A 16,466-nucleotide genomic window follows, 5' to 3' on the forward strand; every position below is an offset into this window, starting at 1 on the left:
AACAACTCACAGATGACACATTTCATACATAATAGAGGAAAGGACTATGTTTTTAATGTACACTTAACTTTTAGTTCTGGTTTCATTCAGAATACAAATTTGAACAATCAACAATAGTCCAAATCACTTGGTACTAAAAGAAATAAAGATGTCTTGAACTATATGGCCAAGTGTAGTGCGTCTGTATGCTTTATGTTTTGTGCTATGAAAACAAGAACAATATTTTAATGAATAATAAATATTTTCAAGCATAAATAAGGGAAATTGTTGTTTTCCCTTACTCAGAGAAATAATTTATAGAGTTCATGCTCTTCACAGATTAAAAAAAAAAAGTTCCCGATTGAAGCCACAGGCTGGTGGCTCACACCAGTACTCAGGAAGCAGAGATGTAAGGCTTGTGGTTCAAAGCCAGCCTGGGAAGGAACATCTATGAGACTCTTTTCTCCAACTGCACATAACAAAGCTAGAAGTGGAGCTGTGGCTCAAGTGGAAGACACTGGCCTTGAGCACAAAAGCTCATCATAGTCAAGGTTCCCCACTGTTCTTCAGAAGCATAGCTGCTCGGAGTGGACTCTGCATCCTGTGAGGGCAGAGAGTGGGGATTCAACAGGGCATGGAGGCCACTCTTGGTGATCTGGGGGCTTCTTTCTACCTGTGTGGCTCTCTCTGAATGTCTGTCCAGAGAAACAATCACAGAAACTGACTTACTGAGCGTCAGGAAGATACGTGAATTCACTCCCAATCTTTTACAGCATCTTCTAAGGTCAAGTGTGTAAAAGTTGGCTGATCTAAGCCATGAATCCAGCTCACTTGTAGTTTGCTTGAGTTGGTAACTAGACCCCCATCATTCCCTAAATGTCTGCACAGTAGACTTTAATAAAGAAACTTATAAATAGTTTTAGGGTAAGGTAGTAGATTATACCAGATAAATAGATGGAAATAAATTAATATACTAAGGGCAGGGAAAGCTGTTTTATATCAGATCATGTGTAAGTACAATATCTACTTCAAATGCAACCATCAGTTCTGATTGCATTAGTACAAAAAGACTTTAAACACAACTAACTACAGATTAGTACAGATTTGGGAAAGGTATTTTATCTGGAAGATTTTATTTACCACAATAAGAAATTGTATAACTTTTCATTGAAGTGTATGTCTAAAGTATCTACTTTAGTTGCACGCCCAGTTGTGAATTAAATGAAAAACAAATGGCTAACAAAAACCAGAGAAATATAGACAATAAATTAGCAAAGACTTGGAGAAATAGCCCTCCTGTAGACCCATGTTCAATGTTGAGACAGGATCATGAAAAACAGGGAAAGGGTGATATCAAAGAGCCACTTGACAATATTGATCCTCCTCCAGGTTAGACCTTTATTTTGTGCAATGGCTCCTGAACTTGGGCTCCAGCAAGTGGAGATGTTTGCTTGTAAGCAGTGTGGTGGCTTTATAAAAGTCAGAAACAGAAAATGTTACTGTATGAGTGACTAATACACTTAAATCTTGATGTGATGGAAGAACGCAATCATAGTAGAAAAAAACTAGTTAGTGGACCTAGGGTTAGACTTATTTCAAGGGAATTTTTACTTGATTTTAATGAAATTTCTCAGAAGTCCATATGCATTCTTGCGCTCCACGGGTTGTGGCTTTTAACAGAAGTAACCGCAATGTTTGATGAAATTGTGAACTTCCTGGTCTGTGTGCATGTTTTGTACTAAGCCATCTTTACTTATCTCTGGACCTGAGGAAAGTTGCTGAGGGGCTCTGTACCCCATCAGATACATCTCCAAATAAGGAAATGATTGGGCTATCCCAGTGGGAATGGGGTGAACATTAAGTAGGAAGAACTTCAGTGGCAATTCCTCGCAGCACAAGACATGTTCACTAAATGTGAGCTCTTACAAAGGCCCCTACATGCATGAAGGGAAGTTGTATCTGTGGTTACTAAATCTGTATTATATACTGCAGATAATCTGTTCTACGGATTGCAGACCAAGTATTATCTCCTTCCAATTCCTTACCATTCCAGTACAGTCAAATCCAAAAGTGATTTTTCTTTGGTAGCATTGACTCCAGAGCACAGCTTTTCTTTTACAAGACTAGCATGTATTTGCTGCTTCCAGTTTTCATGTTTATCATATGATTCCTCTTTCTGCCACCTAAGCTCATAGCAGCCCAACAAAGACTGTAGAGACAGAGCAAGAAAGGGGTAGAAAGGATGTCCTTGAAGGTCAAATACAAGATCAAAGATGTTAAGAGCAATTTCACACTGTGAAAAGCATGATGAATATAATAGGCATTTTTAATAATACTGCTTCCAGTAAAGTGGTTGCATTTTTTTGTCACAAGTATGCATGGTTCCCCCAATGTGCTGTACCCATACCAAGATGTGTGCATGCAAGTGCATACATGTGTGTTGTTACAGAGAGAACATGAGCAACTTAAACCAGTCTCCCCAAAACTATTGTCTTTTAAATCTAGAACCACTAAGGAAATGTTATGATATACAGTGATCTATTTCTAAATGCTTGCAGAAGAAAATTGTTTGTTTTTTTGCAGTCCTGGAGCTTATACTCAGGGCCTGAGCACTGTCTTTGACTTTCTCAAGGCTAGTACTCTACCACTGCAGCCACAGCACCACTCCTGGCTTTTGCTGTGTATATGGTACCAAGGAATCGAACATGAAACTTCCCAGGTTCTACCTCTTGGCCAAACTCCTGGCCCAAGAAAATTATTTTAAAAGAAAACAAGTGAAAATCTCAAATGACAAATGCTTATATTCATTTGACTTAACTACTAAGCCCATTCATTGAAATTCTAAATTTAAACTTTCTATTACAAACTTTCATTCATGTACCAATGGTCTGTCCAAATTTCAGCTGGAGATGTGGCTCACACAAGCACAAGATTCTAAAAGTTCAAACCTCTGTTCTACCAAAAAGATCTCCAGAAGTTTGACTCTGCATTATAGACTTGTGTATCAGGCATGAGGTCTGGAGTTCAATCCCCCGTACTCTTAAAAAAAAATAATAGGATCCAGATCAAGGCATTCCAGTAACTTGTAGATTAACAGCTGCAACAGAAGGCTGTAATCACCCACATATCCTGTCTTCTCTGTGCCCTCTCAGCAAGTCCAGCATGTACTGTGCATTACTCACTGACCTCACCTCTCTGTGAGAGTCAAGCATACTTTTGCCCTGACCTGAACTGGAGATGATGCATACTGGAAAATGTCACACAGCTCCCTTCACCTTCTTTCCTCAGCGTCAGTCATCTCTTCCAGGCTTACATGGACCATGTCGTCTTCTTGTTACTGCTGTTACAAATTAACACATCAGTGGCTTAAAGCAATAAACCTTTACTTGTTGCCATCCTGCAAGTCAAAATTTCAAAACCAGGCATCCCATGTCACAGTCACAATGACAACACCCTCTATCCGAAGGTTCTAGGGGAATATATTCCCCTGTCTTTTCCAGCTTCTAGAGCTGCCTGCCTTTAACTCCTTGGCTAGCGCCCCCCTCTTCTATCTTCAAAGCAATCACCCGAGTATCTTGATTAGTGTGGCATTGCTTTGTTTTGTCTTAAGTTTCCTTCAGCTTTATTCTTTTAGAGAGACTCGTAATGGCATGGACAAGCAGCCCACTGAGTTCCTGGATTAATCCTCTTTCTCAGATCCTACACTTAATCTCATCTGCAGTGTGTCTCTCTCATAAGGTGACATCCACAGGCACCTAACATAAGGCATTATGGTTGAACTTCCCATATACCCAGGTACTCAGAGACTTGACACAAGTGCTACAGCAACTATGGATTGCTCTAGATCATTCCTTCTTGATTGCCCAGTAGGCTTAGGTAGAGTCCCTTCTCTACTGATTTCTAGCCTATTGGCGAGGCATTTGTAAGCTGTCTTATAAGATAGACAAACACCCATGCCATGTGGTACTACCCCATAATGAGTCTGGAAGTCAAGGTGGGTGAAACTTAAGCTTACCATGTGGTTTGGAAAATTCCATCTTGTTTTTCAAAATGTAAAGAAGAGAGCCATTGCTTTCTAAAAACTACTTAATAATTGAGCTTGCTTTCTAGATGGTCATAATTCAAATACTACTGTTAATAAGAAATGAAAGATTTTTTAAGTGTGATTAATGGCTTAGGGCAGCTTTTGGCAGGGTTAAATACTACCTTGAAATAGGGTTAAAGATATCGGTGCTTTTCTTTCTGTTTTTGATCATTGGATAGGTTTCCTTGTTTAGTAAAAACTGCAATATAACCTTTTCATTTTAAAGAAATAGCTGTGATTACCCTTTTAATACCCACCATCTCTCAATCCCTCTTAAACTCATCAATAAGATGCAATGGCGGGACAGAGGGTGAACCAATGCAACTTGGATGCTCATAAAACACTATGTTGGAAGTGAACTTTACAACTTGGTAGAGGGGGGAAGGGAAAGTGGGAGAAACGGAGGGAGGGAGTAACACTTCAAAAGGAAATGTCCTATTTACTTAATGTAACTGTAACCTCTCTGTGCATCACCTTTACCATGAAATTTTAAAATAAATTAGTCTGCCTTATTACCCTGGCTCTAAGCATCAAAGTCAGTAGAGTTTTTAAAATTTCTATAAGTCTGGTGTTTATAGCTATTAGAATCTCCATAAATTTACAGTATGTCCGGATAGACCCCCAGTGGAAGCTGTTGAGTGCCAACAAACAGCACAGGACCCCCCCCCACCAACATGACACTGTGAAAGACAGATTTGAAATGTGAGTGGCCCCTGTGTGCGTTCGGCCTCTTTTCCTTAGGAAAACCTGGTTCTGTCTGTTACGACAGTCCACCCTCCCTTTGCCTTTCATGCCAGCACCACATAGCAAAGAATTTCAAACTGCTTGCCCCTGAGCCTTGTGCTGAGCATTGTGATTTTCAGGGTGCAGACAGTCCATATATGGGTGAAGGGTTAGTCACAATGTTGTTGGTCTGTGCGACAAATTTTAATAGAGAAAAGGTTACATTTGCATATTCCCCAGATCCATTAACATTTCTGAAGGGAAGCCCAATAAGAAACCAGAGTTATGAGTTCAGCTTCTTGGGACATTATACATCTTTCTTATTTCTCATTGTTCTCTTCTTCTCCATTGAGTTCCAGTCTGACACTTTTAGCAGGCCTGTACCGTGTGCCAGCCATGTCTGTGTTTGCTAGACTTGCTGGTGCTTAGGGCAGAAGCCATTATCTCGGTAAACATCTGCTCAGCAAACCCTTTGTGCCAGCCCATGGGAAGTTCAGTCATGAGCAAGGTGGCAGGCATTGGGATCCACTGAGGCTTTTAAGTGGAGTAGAAGTACATTTCCTTTTGGAACCATGTGGGAGAAGTAGTGAGGTGGGATATACAGACTGGAGGCAGTCCTTGGAGTGGAGATGAGGTTCTAGGTCTGTGAGGCGGAAGTGGAAAAGGAGGACGCAGAACTTTGTAGAGGAAGAGGGGAACTGGAAGCAGCCTCCCACTTGACTGGTCATTGCGATGCTTAGCTGTCCTCAGATTGAAGCTTCTTCTGTCCTCTGTGAGTTTAGTGTCCATGTGCACGTGTGTGTACCTAGCTTCAAAGGGTCCTTAAAGCTTCTGTCCCTGAGCTCTTGTTCAAAAGATGGTCTTGGTCTGTGCCCTATGTCCTTACCAGATTGGTCAGTAATCATCTGGTCAATAAAATGGAAATGATTTCTGTCCTAATTGCATTTCAAAAATAAAAACTTACTTACATCCATGCAGTATAGTCACATGGCACCGTCCATTTGATTTATAGGTATTTCTAGATTGTGGTTTACTCTGTAGAAAGAAGAGAATTCTTGTGATAATACCTCAGTGTGGCAGAGGTTTGAAATCAAGTAACCAAAGGAAATCAGATGACAAAGAAGACCTGCTTGTCATGTTTTACTCCTTAATTGTTTTCCACTGAGATCACATAGGCAAGAAGGAGTCAGGATTAGCAATCACTGAAGTATGATTTGGTGCAAGTGTGTTGTTGTGCTGTACGTCTTTCAGGAATGTGTGTACATGATTGTCTGAGATGGCATGCAAATTTATTAAGTTCTTTCCGCACATGAAGTCGAATGCTTTATCTTTCCAATAAAAAACTAAGCCACTTCAAGAGCCATCCTATTTTATATAGTCGTCAATTGCTGTTATAAAGCACCAAGATGTTTCAGGATTTCTCGGCACCTACACCAGATGTGATAAAGGGAAGAGGAAGAGAACAGGTTAGAATCTACGAAGAAACTTAGCCTTTGTTGGAATCTTGTCTACCTCATTCTTCATGGCTCTTCTGTCCACACAACAGTATTGACCTGCAGCAGTAGGATCTACGTTTTGGAGTAATTTCAGAAGGAATAGGAGTGTTTTCTGAGAAGCCATCTCATTTCTTCCCTAGCCTACCTTTCAGATAAATAGCACCCTTTGTGGCTTGTTGGGTCAGGTTTTTGTCTCTGGCCTCAGAGGTTGCTTTTTTTATTTCTCTCTGAAAAATTGGATCCTTATTACAAGAATAGAATGGAAAGTTGGTCCTACTGAACTGAGGAATTGCACTGAACAGTTTTCATGTGTATAGTGCTACAACCGAATGATTGTTTTAAATAAACTTAAATATTTTATGAAATATTTATTTATTTTTTATTGTAATTAATAAAAGGGTTACATGATATTTGCCATATAGAAGGTACATTAATTCACATACGTTGATACCCTTTCACATGTCTTGGTACCCTTTACCCTCCCCCCAATAGCCCCCCAAATATTTATTAATATTAAATAAACGCAAGTTTCTTTAGAGTAGTTTAAATGGGAAAAGTGAGATACGTGTATAAAATCTGTCAACATTATGTGAATAAGGCTTCTCTTTAAATAAATATGTTCCTTTTAAGAAAGCATCTTATGGCTTTGCTTTTATATCCAGAGTTTTTTCACTTGTTTTTTTTTAAATATGTTCTTTATTATTTACTTATTTATTTATTTGTTTATCGTAGTGTTGGGTTTGGTGTATTTTGGTTTTTAAAGAAGTATGATCTTACCTTTACAATAAATTTTTTTTAATTTTTAAAGTTGCTGTACAAAGGAGTCAGCACTTAAACCCATTTGTGCATACAGTGCTTCTTGGTCAATGTCAGCAGATCTTACAAAAATAACATTAACAACAATAATAAAATAATAACACCAACATCACCTGCTGTTGCAATGCCTTGGATTGTTCTAATCTAGTTATATTGTTCCTACTTAATAATTAAGCTAAATGATTGATATGTATTAGTCTGCCAGTTGGAAATAACAGTAGAAAAATGTGGCTTCTTAACTGTGCATTTAAGCCTAAATGAAGAGCATATATATTATTAAACAGTCATGTGTCAGTTGTTTGTCATAATCTTCATAAACATGGATCTTTGGTGCATTTATAGATTATCTGTATAATCATTAATCGTGTATGTATCTGTGAAAGAAGAAACTATCTGTGAAAGAGGAGCTTTGCAACATGCTTTGTTAAATGGGCCTACTCTTGAGAAAAGTGGAATGTTTTCCTTGCGACATATTACGTGATGAATGACTGTGCTGGCAGTCTGTGACGGTTTATTCCTCATGTTTTCCCCTCTTCCTTTTGTTCAGAGAATTTGGATGGAGAGACCCAGAACTTCCTGAAGTGATCCAGATGTTGCAACATCAGTTTCCTTCTGTCCAATCTAATGCTGCAGCCTATCTGCAGCACCTCTGTTTTGGAGACAACAAAATTAAAGCTGAGGTAAGGATTACTCAGATTCTCAAGTGAATGGTGTTGATTTATAATCAATTGGAGGTGTGTTGTTATTGGTAGAGAAGTGTGAAAAGCAAAAGATTTAGGGAAGCTTAATGTACTTTGCTACTCAAAACTGAACCATAGTACTTTGATCTCATTAATCATACCTTATGCCCATGTGTCCTTCCTTTATATTTGAATGCTGAGAAATGAGATGCATTTTAGTGTCAGCAGAAGCTGCACCATCATTTTGTCATTTGTCTTCCTCTTCCCATTTCCATCTCTCCCTCCCCAATTCTATCCCTATTCCTAAATAGTAAAAGTAATGCAGAGCATCCGTTGTTATTTTCTCCAATTGTAGTCAGTGTTTTTGAGGGCCTGTCTTTCCTTGGAGAATTCATTGCTAAGATGGGACTACTAGGCAATGACTAGCTTTGCATTGTGAGTAATTTACAAAGGTAGCTGTGGATATGGTATGGATATATGTGATCCACTGATGTGACCATTGTGTATGTCTGTCACATAAAGGAATGTTCACATGTTCTACCAATGGAATACTCTGAAGTACCAAATGATTTGTTCATGTAAGGGACAGGCATTTGCATGCAAGCAGCAGAGTCAACATTTTTTTAAAAAAAAGATTTTGTAAATTATGACGAGTCATTGCCCTAGCATGTGGCTATTTTGAGGATGAATCTAAATTAAAAGTAAAAAGAAGAGATTGAAAGATCTAATTGCAATTTATTATAGATTTTGCTTGCTTGCACTGGGCTGAGTTTAGCCTAGCAACTTTCCATATTTCTTTGAAAAAATTAAAGATGTATTTCATATACTGAAACTATGAAGATTTTTGCTTTATGCCTGTTATCAGAACAGTCATATTTCTTTGTGGAAAAAATAGAGCTCTATGGTTCTCGAAAGGGATGTGGTTTGTCCCTAAGTCACATCGGAGGCATGAGAATGCTTCAGTTTATCACAGTCAGGATTTGTGCTGAGGGCACTGGTATCTGTTTCTACCTACCTACCTACCTACCTACCTACCTATACGTATCTCTGTCTACAAACTGATAGTTAAATTACCTAAAAAGACATGGAACAAAGTTTTGTGACTTCTTTTCTAAATGGAAGCCATCATACAATACCTTCATTTTTAATGGACATCAAATGGCTGTGTAAAATAAAGGACTGATTCCTCAGGTGGGGGTTTTTGTCAATATATAATGTCTTCATGATAAGTCTGAGAGTTTCTCCATGGATTATGACAGCGTTGGTAGGTGTAAGTTGAGTTAGGAATATGTGGTCCTCTCAGCCCCCCAAAGTGGAATATGATCTCACCCCAAATGTGTGGTATTGGAGCGGCAGACGTCTGTAACTCTCCTGGATGGTGAGGAAAGGCCTGGGCTCAACATGGCTAAGCCTGCAGGAGTGAGTGGAGTCGGTCCCAGGCAGTCCAGAAAAACTCCATGGAGAATTTTGGCTGAGGATTTTCTGAGATAACAGGTTCTTATCCACTGACTGGGTCTTGTATGGGTGGCTCAGAGGAAGTTAAGAAAGGGCAAAAGGAGGTGACAATCTTTCAGTGGTCATAAATCAGACATCAGAAAAATGGAACCAGACTTTATTTTAGAGAGTCACCTAGTCAGGCTATGCAGGCAGCATAGCCAGTGGAAGTCTGAAAGTTCTTGTCTGACTGGCTAGCGGTACCTGTACTCTGTGGGCTGGCCTTCAGTCACCAAACTGCCCAACAACTGGCTGGACACCTGCGTGGGGCTGGGCAATGGTTACTCTGTGTTCTCTGATGGACGCTACCCATCAGAGGGAAGTGGAGGTGCTGACCAGCCCATGCATTATACAGGGGGGCCACACCAGAAGCTGCCTCCCAGGCCCAACAGCCTGTTTTCTGGACCTAGACCATTGTCTGCCGGAGCCTCTGTTCTTATCTTTAACTTAAAGATGCCCATCCTTTATTTGTAGACTCCCTACAGGTAATGCATGCAGGCTATGTCATGGTAGAATATCCACTCATTCACATTCTTTCTGGACAGGAATTTGGTTAAGCTGTTCGAATGATTATTTTGTTGTATGGATAGACAGGGGTGTCACTGTGTCTGTGTACATGTGTATTTGTGTGCATATATGTCTGTGTGAGAGGAAGAGCTCATTTTATTTTGCTTTGGTGCAGGTGCCCTTAAGATTGTATTACCTTTTACTGTTTGAAGTGTCCTTGGACAGCTGATCCTTAAGCGATGGATGGGTTTTATCATCTATAATACTCCTCTGTCACCTCCTGCACTGCTGGTACCCTACAGTGGTCGCTCCCTGGTACCTGAAGGTGTGCCTGATACAGAGCTAAGCACAGGAGATTGAAGCCAGATTAGCCAGGTGCATATGGAAAAGGAAAAGGCTAAAATAAAGCCCAGAAGGAAGAGTGCAGAGCTGGCATTGCTCTGCCCCCTGGAGTCACATAATCATTGGAAGTGCAAATGTGTGGACTTTGATCAGAATTCTGCACAAACCTGCTTGATTCTGTCCTCACAACTCAGAGCCCAAACTATTAGAAATTGGTTCTCCCTTTGTGATGGATGGCTGCCTGTCATGGTTTCATACACAGATATTGATTTTTGTAATTACCTGTTGTCCAAATACTAATCTTGCAGGTGCTACCTTTTTCAAATTTACTCAGTCCCTAGTCTTTCTATTGCATTTTATCGAATTGATTTAGCCCTTTAGTCTACATTTCTTTATTGGTATTGACTTTGCTCACACAAAAGACAGGCCATTGAGCAAATGGCAGAATTAAATCTTGTATATGCAGAGGGCCATAAATCATACTTCTCTCAATCCTTATTACAGTGCTAAATATGGTTTTCATATAATGAATGAAGCCAAGAAATTCAGTTTTGTTCAAACCAATGCTGGATAATATACGTGTAAGTCAAGAATTCATTTCCATGAAGCAACACAGAAAAGCCCTCTTCTTAACATGTCCCACCAATCTAATGAACTTGGGTTTGAGAATTTGAGCATGCATCTCCTAGAAGTGAACTTGGGATACCCAGGAGGACTCAAGAGGTCCAGCTTGACCATCTCTAGTGAGTAAGGTGCATTACCCATTACACTGAGTGTCCAGGCCCAGGAAAGAAAATGCATGTGTGCAGTGCCTAAATATCAGGAGAGATTAGAGGGGATCACACAAGTATTCAGAGCCAGACCAAGATGTGAACAGAAGAAAACAGCTGAAGAGAAATTAAACAGGGGAAAGGAAACAGAAAAGATATATATATATATATATATATATATATATAGAGAGAGAGAGAGAGAGAGAGAGAGAGAGAGAGAGAGAGGGCGCCTAAGTTATGGCCATAAACACACTACATTTATGGGGCTTATTTGCATGAGTTAATGAGTATCTAGAGATTGTAAGTGGGTCATGGTTTAATGGGCAGAAGCATGAACAACAAAGACAGATGTTGGTAAATTTGAATGATGTATGTCATCTATGCTGTCTCCTAACTTGCTGAAATGTCTTTGTAAATTGAGTGTATGTGGGAGAAATAGCTGGGCATGAAAACTTTTTCCCAAATATGAACTTCAGACATGTTTTAAGCCTCCATATTGATATCTCTTAAGTGTTTTTCATAAATCCTTCATTCTTTCTGGGAAGTCCCTCTCAGTTAATAATGTTAAGAACATCTAATTGATTTAAAGATAAAAGTAAATGCCTTTCTTGGACTGTAAGGATTTCAGGTTACTAATGCTGTCTCTGACTGCATTGCTCTCATATCTTCTTAACATACACCCTAGAGTAGGCAGTGAAACCACATTCATATACACACCTGAGCATCAGGAACGAACATATATAGGTTTCTTTGTAGTGAATGCTGGTGTACAAGAACATATGTATCCTAGAGATTCAAATGAAAATCTATGTTTTCTTTTAGTATTTTTTTCTTTATTAACGTTGATTTTTACATCATATTTTAAATGACAGGTTTAACAAACGAGTGTTCAAGAAGGGAATCTCTATTTACAATCACTGGAACTTAGTATTTAAAACGTAATCAAAATTAGGCTAAGGGTTTGTATGTCATAGAAACATATTAATTTTAGAAAATAAAACATTATGTCTATAGAGTCATAGGTTTTATGTCTATATAGTTATGTTTATATTTCCATTACCATGTCCATAGCATTGGGTATGCAGATATTGAGTCCTCACTCTTGTACTCTTTGGATTTAGTAGCCACATATTAAGAATACCATGCGCCTTTTGTGACTTGTCTCACTCAGCATGATTCGCGCTAGATTCATCTACTTCCCTGCGAATGACATTATTTTATCTTGTGTGTTGGCTATGTAGAATTCCATTCTGTATATATACCACATTTTCTGTATCCATTCATCTGCAGTAGGGTGTCTGGATTGTTTCCATTGCCTGGCTATTGTGAATAGTGCAGAGATGAACATAGCTGAGCAGGTGTCCTTATCATATCTTGGGTTATGATGTTCAGGGTAGATGCCCAGAAGTGGTATGGCGGGATTGTAGGGAAGGTCTATTTTCAGTTCTTTAAGGAACCTCCATACTGCTTTCCAGAGTGGCTAAACTAGTTTACAATCCCACCAGCAGTGTAGTAGGGTTCCTTTTTCCTCCACAACCCCACCAGCAACTGTCATTGTCTGAGTTCAAAATATCATGTGAAAGGGTATCAATGTATGTGAATTAATGCACCTTCTATCTGGCAAATATCATGTAACCCTTTTACTAATTACAATAAAAAAAATCCTTGCCATTCTTGTTGGGGTAAGGTGGTATCTTTGGGTTGTTTTTATTTGCATTCCCTTTATGACCATGGATGATGAACATTTTCTCATATGCTTTTCTGCCATTTTAATCTCTCCTTCTGATAAGGCTCTCTGAAAATCTATGTTTTGAAGTGACAAAATTTTGGCCTAGTGGTGCTTGCTTAGAGTGCATGCCTAGTATGCATGGAGATCTGGGTACGATGCCTCAGTACCACATGCAAAGGAAAAGCCTGAAGTGGTGTGGTGGCTCAAGTGGTAGAGTGGTTGCCTTGAGAAAGCCCAAGGACAGTGTTCAGCCTTGAGTTCAAGCCCCAGGATTGGCAAAAAAAAAAAAAATATATATATATATAAACTTTTTAAATTCTAAAACAAAATTATTCTATTAGTCACCCACAGGTCTGGATACTATTCCTGAGCTTTTTTGGCTTACGGCCAGCACTTGACCACTTGAGCCACAGTTCCTCTTCTGACTTTTTGGTGGTTCACTGGAGATGAGAACCTCATTGGCTTTCCTACATAGGCTGGCTTCAAATCACAATCCTCAGAGGGGTTGAGCTCCCAGTTATAATGAAAATTTAAAATTAATTTCATAAAAGTTTTAAATAGTTAAATAATTTAAAGATGTTTTCAGTTTCAGTATAGGCTTATTCACTTAAATAATGTTCTTTCAAAAATATTCTGTGACATTGCATTTCTTTGTGTTAGAAATGGCAAGGAAACGCCAGGGATGAAGATTTATTGTAGGGTTTTGACTTGATTTCTTCTTGTTATTGGAAAACTTAACTTTATTATCAAATATGGAACTGAAATACCTGAGGCTGTTATATAGTAAACTTCCATCACCATGAAATAAGGACTAGAAAATCAACCCCCATTGTATTTCCTTCCTCCAACAAAACCTCTTCAGTTATAATGGGAATAAGCAAAGAGTTAACTGGTGGCTCGAATCTGTGAATGTGGAAGACTCTAAGTATTGCTAATAAACAGATCTAACTTTTGTGACCACTAACTTACTGGACAGACAAAGCATAAAATATAGAACCTGAGAGCACGGGGGGAAGCTAAATGCTTTCTGTGGTGGTCATGATACTGTATTTTTAAAGTCAGAAGTTGTCAGAAAGCAGAAAACCTCTTTAGACCTGGTGGTGGGAGGGCAGAGGTTTAAAATGCCTGTCCTTTGTGTGTTCGTTCTTGTATCCTATTTGGTTTATTTAGTTTTTCTCTTTTGACACAAAAATCTCATAATACCTCAGCCTCTAGAGTATTGGAAATACATTTGTGTGCCACCATGCCCAGCTGTGGTTGTGTGTGTGTGTGTGTGTGTGTGTGTGTGTGTGTGTGTGTGTGTGCCCACATAGTATCAATATATTTTCCTATTCTTGTACTAGTTCTCTAAATTGGCATCATCATAAAAATCGATTTCTTAGCTTAAAATAGACATACTTTTCCACTTCCCCATAATTTTGGTTTTATTCAGACCCATTTAGAATATTGTATATGTTAAAAAATTGAGGCTTGTTCCCATCTATTACACTTACAGTGCTCCATAATTTTCTATTTTATCCTGGATTCTTTTCACCTCATATAGTTCAAGAGAAGCTGCTATCCATCTTCTCAGCTAATTGCCTCTGAATGCTGTCCTCTCTTCCTTCATTGTAGATTGAGTTACATTGTTTTTTGAAAAGGAGCCTGTAGTTAATGGCTGTCTTTAGTAGACGATGTGCTATAGCAAGGACTCAGAAACCAGGCTGCCTGCATTTGAATACTGGCTTCTGTACTGTTATCTGGCTCTAGGATAGAGAGAGAGTCACATTCTGTCCCCAACACTCATGCCCTCAGAGAAGCATCACTGAGACATTGCACCTCTCTACAGGGCTGTGCTGTGCAGAGCAGGTAGTTAAGGAGCATGCGTTACTGTTAGTCCTTGTTGCAAATATTAATTAGGGAAATCTCTTTCTTATAGGGAAGCTATCAAGACAGAGTATGTGGATGTATTCTACTTTACTTCTTTGCTTGCCATTTGAGATCTACTCCTATCAGCTCTGAGAAGCTGGAAGAAAGGCAGTGACGTTAACACATAGAATGATAAGACCTGTTTCCAAGGAGATCTGTGATCTTGCCATGCTTAAAGGCAATCGCACCAGGAGGGCTAAGGGCTGGAGAGCTGAGTGTGGGAGGAGGCGTCGGCTCTGTGGAGAGGTTGAAGCTGCCTTGGGGATAGGGTGCGTGATCTCCAACAAGCACCATCCCAGCCAGAGCTAAATCTGAGCACACGAAGGACTGGCATATTTCTTTTCTCTTCGTGAATACTTGGTCCTTCACACATGAGGGAAGAGGGAAGCGGCAAAATGAGAGTTATGAGGCCAGTGCTTCAAGCAGAAAGGACCATGAGTCACCCTCGGTGGAGGAGATAATAGATAGGCAGTATTGTTAATGGGGCAATTCTGCTGGGGCAGAATTACAGTAAAGAGGGCCACTATGGCTCCAGTCAGGTGTAAATCAGCTTGGAGGATGTCAGAATTACCGGCTTCTCGAAGACAAAGAAAGCAATGGCGACAGAGGCATTGCACATGATATTAGGATGGTGGATTCCTATGTAAAGACAGCTGGCCAGGGATAGCCATGCATCCACCATTGTGCACTCTTCTGTATTGCCTTGTCATTTCTGCAACTTCTGCTCATTAATTCCTCTTGAATAAATGATTTTCCTTTTATTCTTTTGACCCTTTCCCACCCAATGTTATTGTTCCTTTCCAAATCTATTGTTTTCAAACTGGCAGTGTTTAGTTGTGAGCATATGTTCTATTCCCCCTCAAAACATGTAGGAAATTGTAGGGCTGTAGGGTCCCACAAGAGCGCTGAAAGAGGAGGGGCTGGGAAAGCATGGGTGGGAGAGAATCAGGTGGGCGCAGCTTGTATGTGTGTATGCAGACCTGGGTGAGGACACCGCTTCACATTTAATGAGAAATGTGCATCCCAAGACGGGCAGCCAAAACACCAGCCTCTTCAGGAGAGGAGAGGTTTTTCCTTGAGTGAAAGGAAATCCATTTGTTTAGCGAGGTAAAAATAGTTTCCTCAATATTGGTTCGTTCGTTGAATTTATGACTATAGGACTTGAAGCGTTATTGACAGCAGCTCAAAGATAGTTCACATCTACAATTGTTCATTCTACTGTTTTAGCTCCTTATAAACTAATGATCATAAGAATATCTGCCATGTAACAATTTCTGTCCATATTCGTGGTTATTCACTAAATGTTGCTTTGTTGTTCCCTTTAAGTAGCTATACAAAGGAGGTGGCATTGATCAAAGCAGCTTATGAATGCGATGCTTCTTGACCGGAGTTACACCTTTCAACATTCCATCCTGCTCTTACCCTGCTTCATTTCCTAAGATAGCCATTGGACTCTTGACTGCCTTATCCCTTCTCATCGCCTCTTCCCCCTTTCATCATAAGTCCAAACATTCGGACCTCCTCAACCTGGCAATCTGCCCCTCCCCGCCTTATACATATATGTCTTTTTTCTAATTTAAAAAAGATTTTTTGTTACTTTTAAGTAGTACACTCACCTCTTGCCAGTCAACAAAGCAGTTTATGAAAATAGTACATCTTGATCATTATCACCTTTTCCAACATTCTCACCTACCACTACTAATCCACCACTTTTGTCACTTTTCTTAATTTTATAGGGTATTCCTTTGTCATTTAACAAAGGCATCTTGATCTGTATCACCCCTTCAGCATTCTAACCCTCTCGGACCTATCCCTTCCCTTTATTTTCTTAGTTTTGTGGCATATATTGTAAATTCTCAACCATATTCTCCTCCCTCACCCCTTTCGTTCGTGTATACCTCTCCCCTTCCTCCTACTCCACCTCTTGCGAGTACTTAT

General features: G+C 39.6%; 1 protein-coding gene across 3 annotated transcripts in view; it reads left to right on the top strand.

Moving 5' to 3' along the window:
• Window positions 1–16,466, top strand: part of Ctnnd2 (catenin delta 2) — a 770,274-nt gene that overhangs the window by 539,782 nt on the left and 214,026 nt on the right. For all 3 annotated transcript variants that reach the window (XM_090332125.1, XM_090332127.1, XM_090332126.1), the window contains exon 10: window positions 7,646–7,778. In XM_090332125.1, coding sequence (XP_090188251.1) covers window positions 7,646–7,778 — 133 coding nt within the window. The remainder of the gene's footprint in view (window positions 1–7,645; window positions 7,779–16,466) is intronic.

This window comes from Megascapheus bottae, chromosome 4, assembly GCF_031878675.1.
Source record: "Megascapheus bottae isolate mThoBot1 chromosome 4, mThoBot2.hap1, whole genome shotgun sequence".
NCBI classification, from domain to species: domain Eukaryota; kingdom Metazoa; phylum Chordata; class Mammalia; order Rodentia; family Geomyidae; genus Megascapheus; species Megascapheus bottae.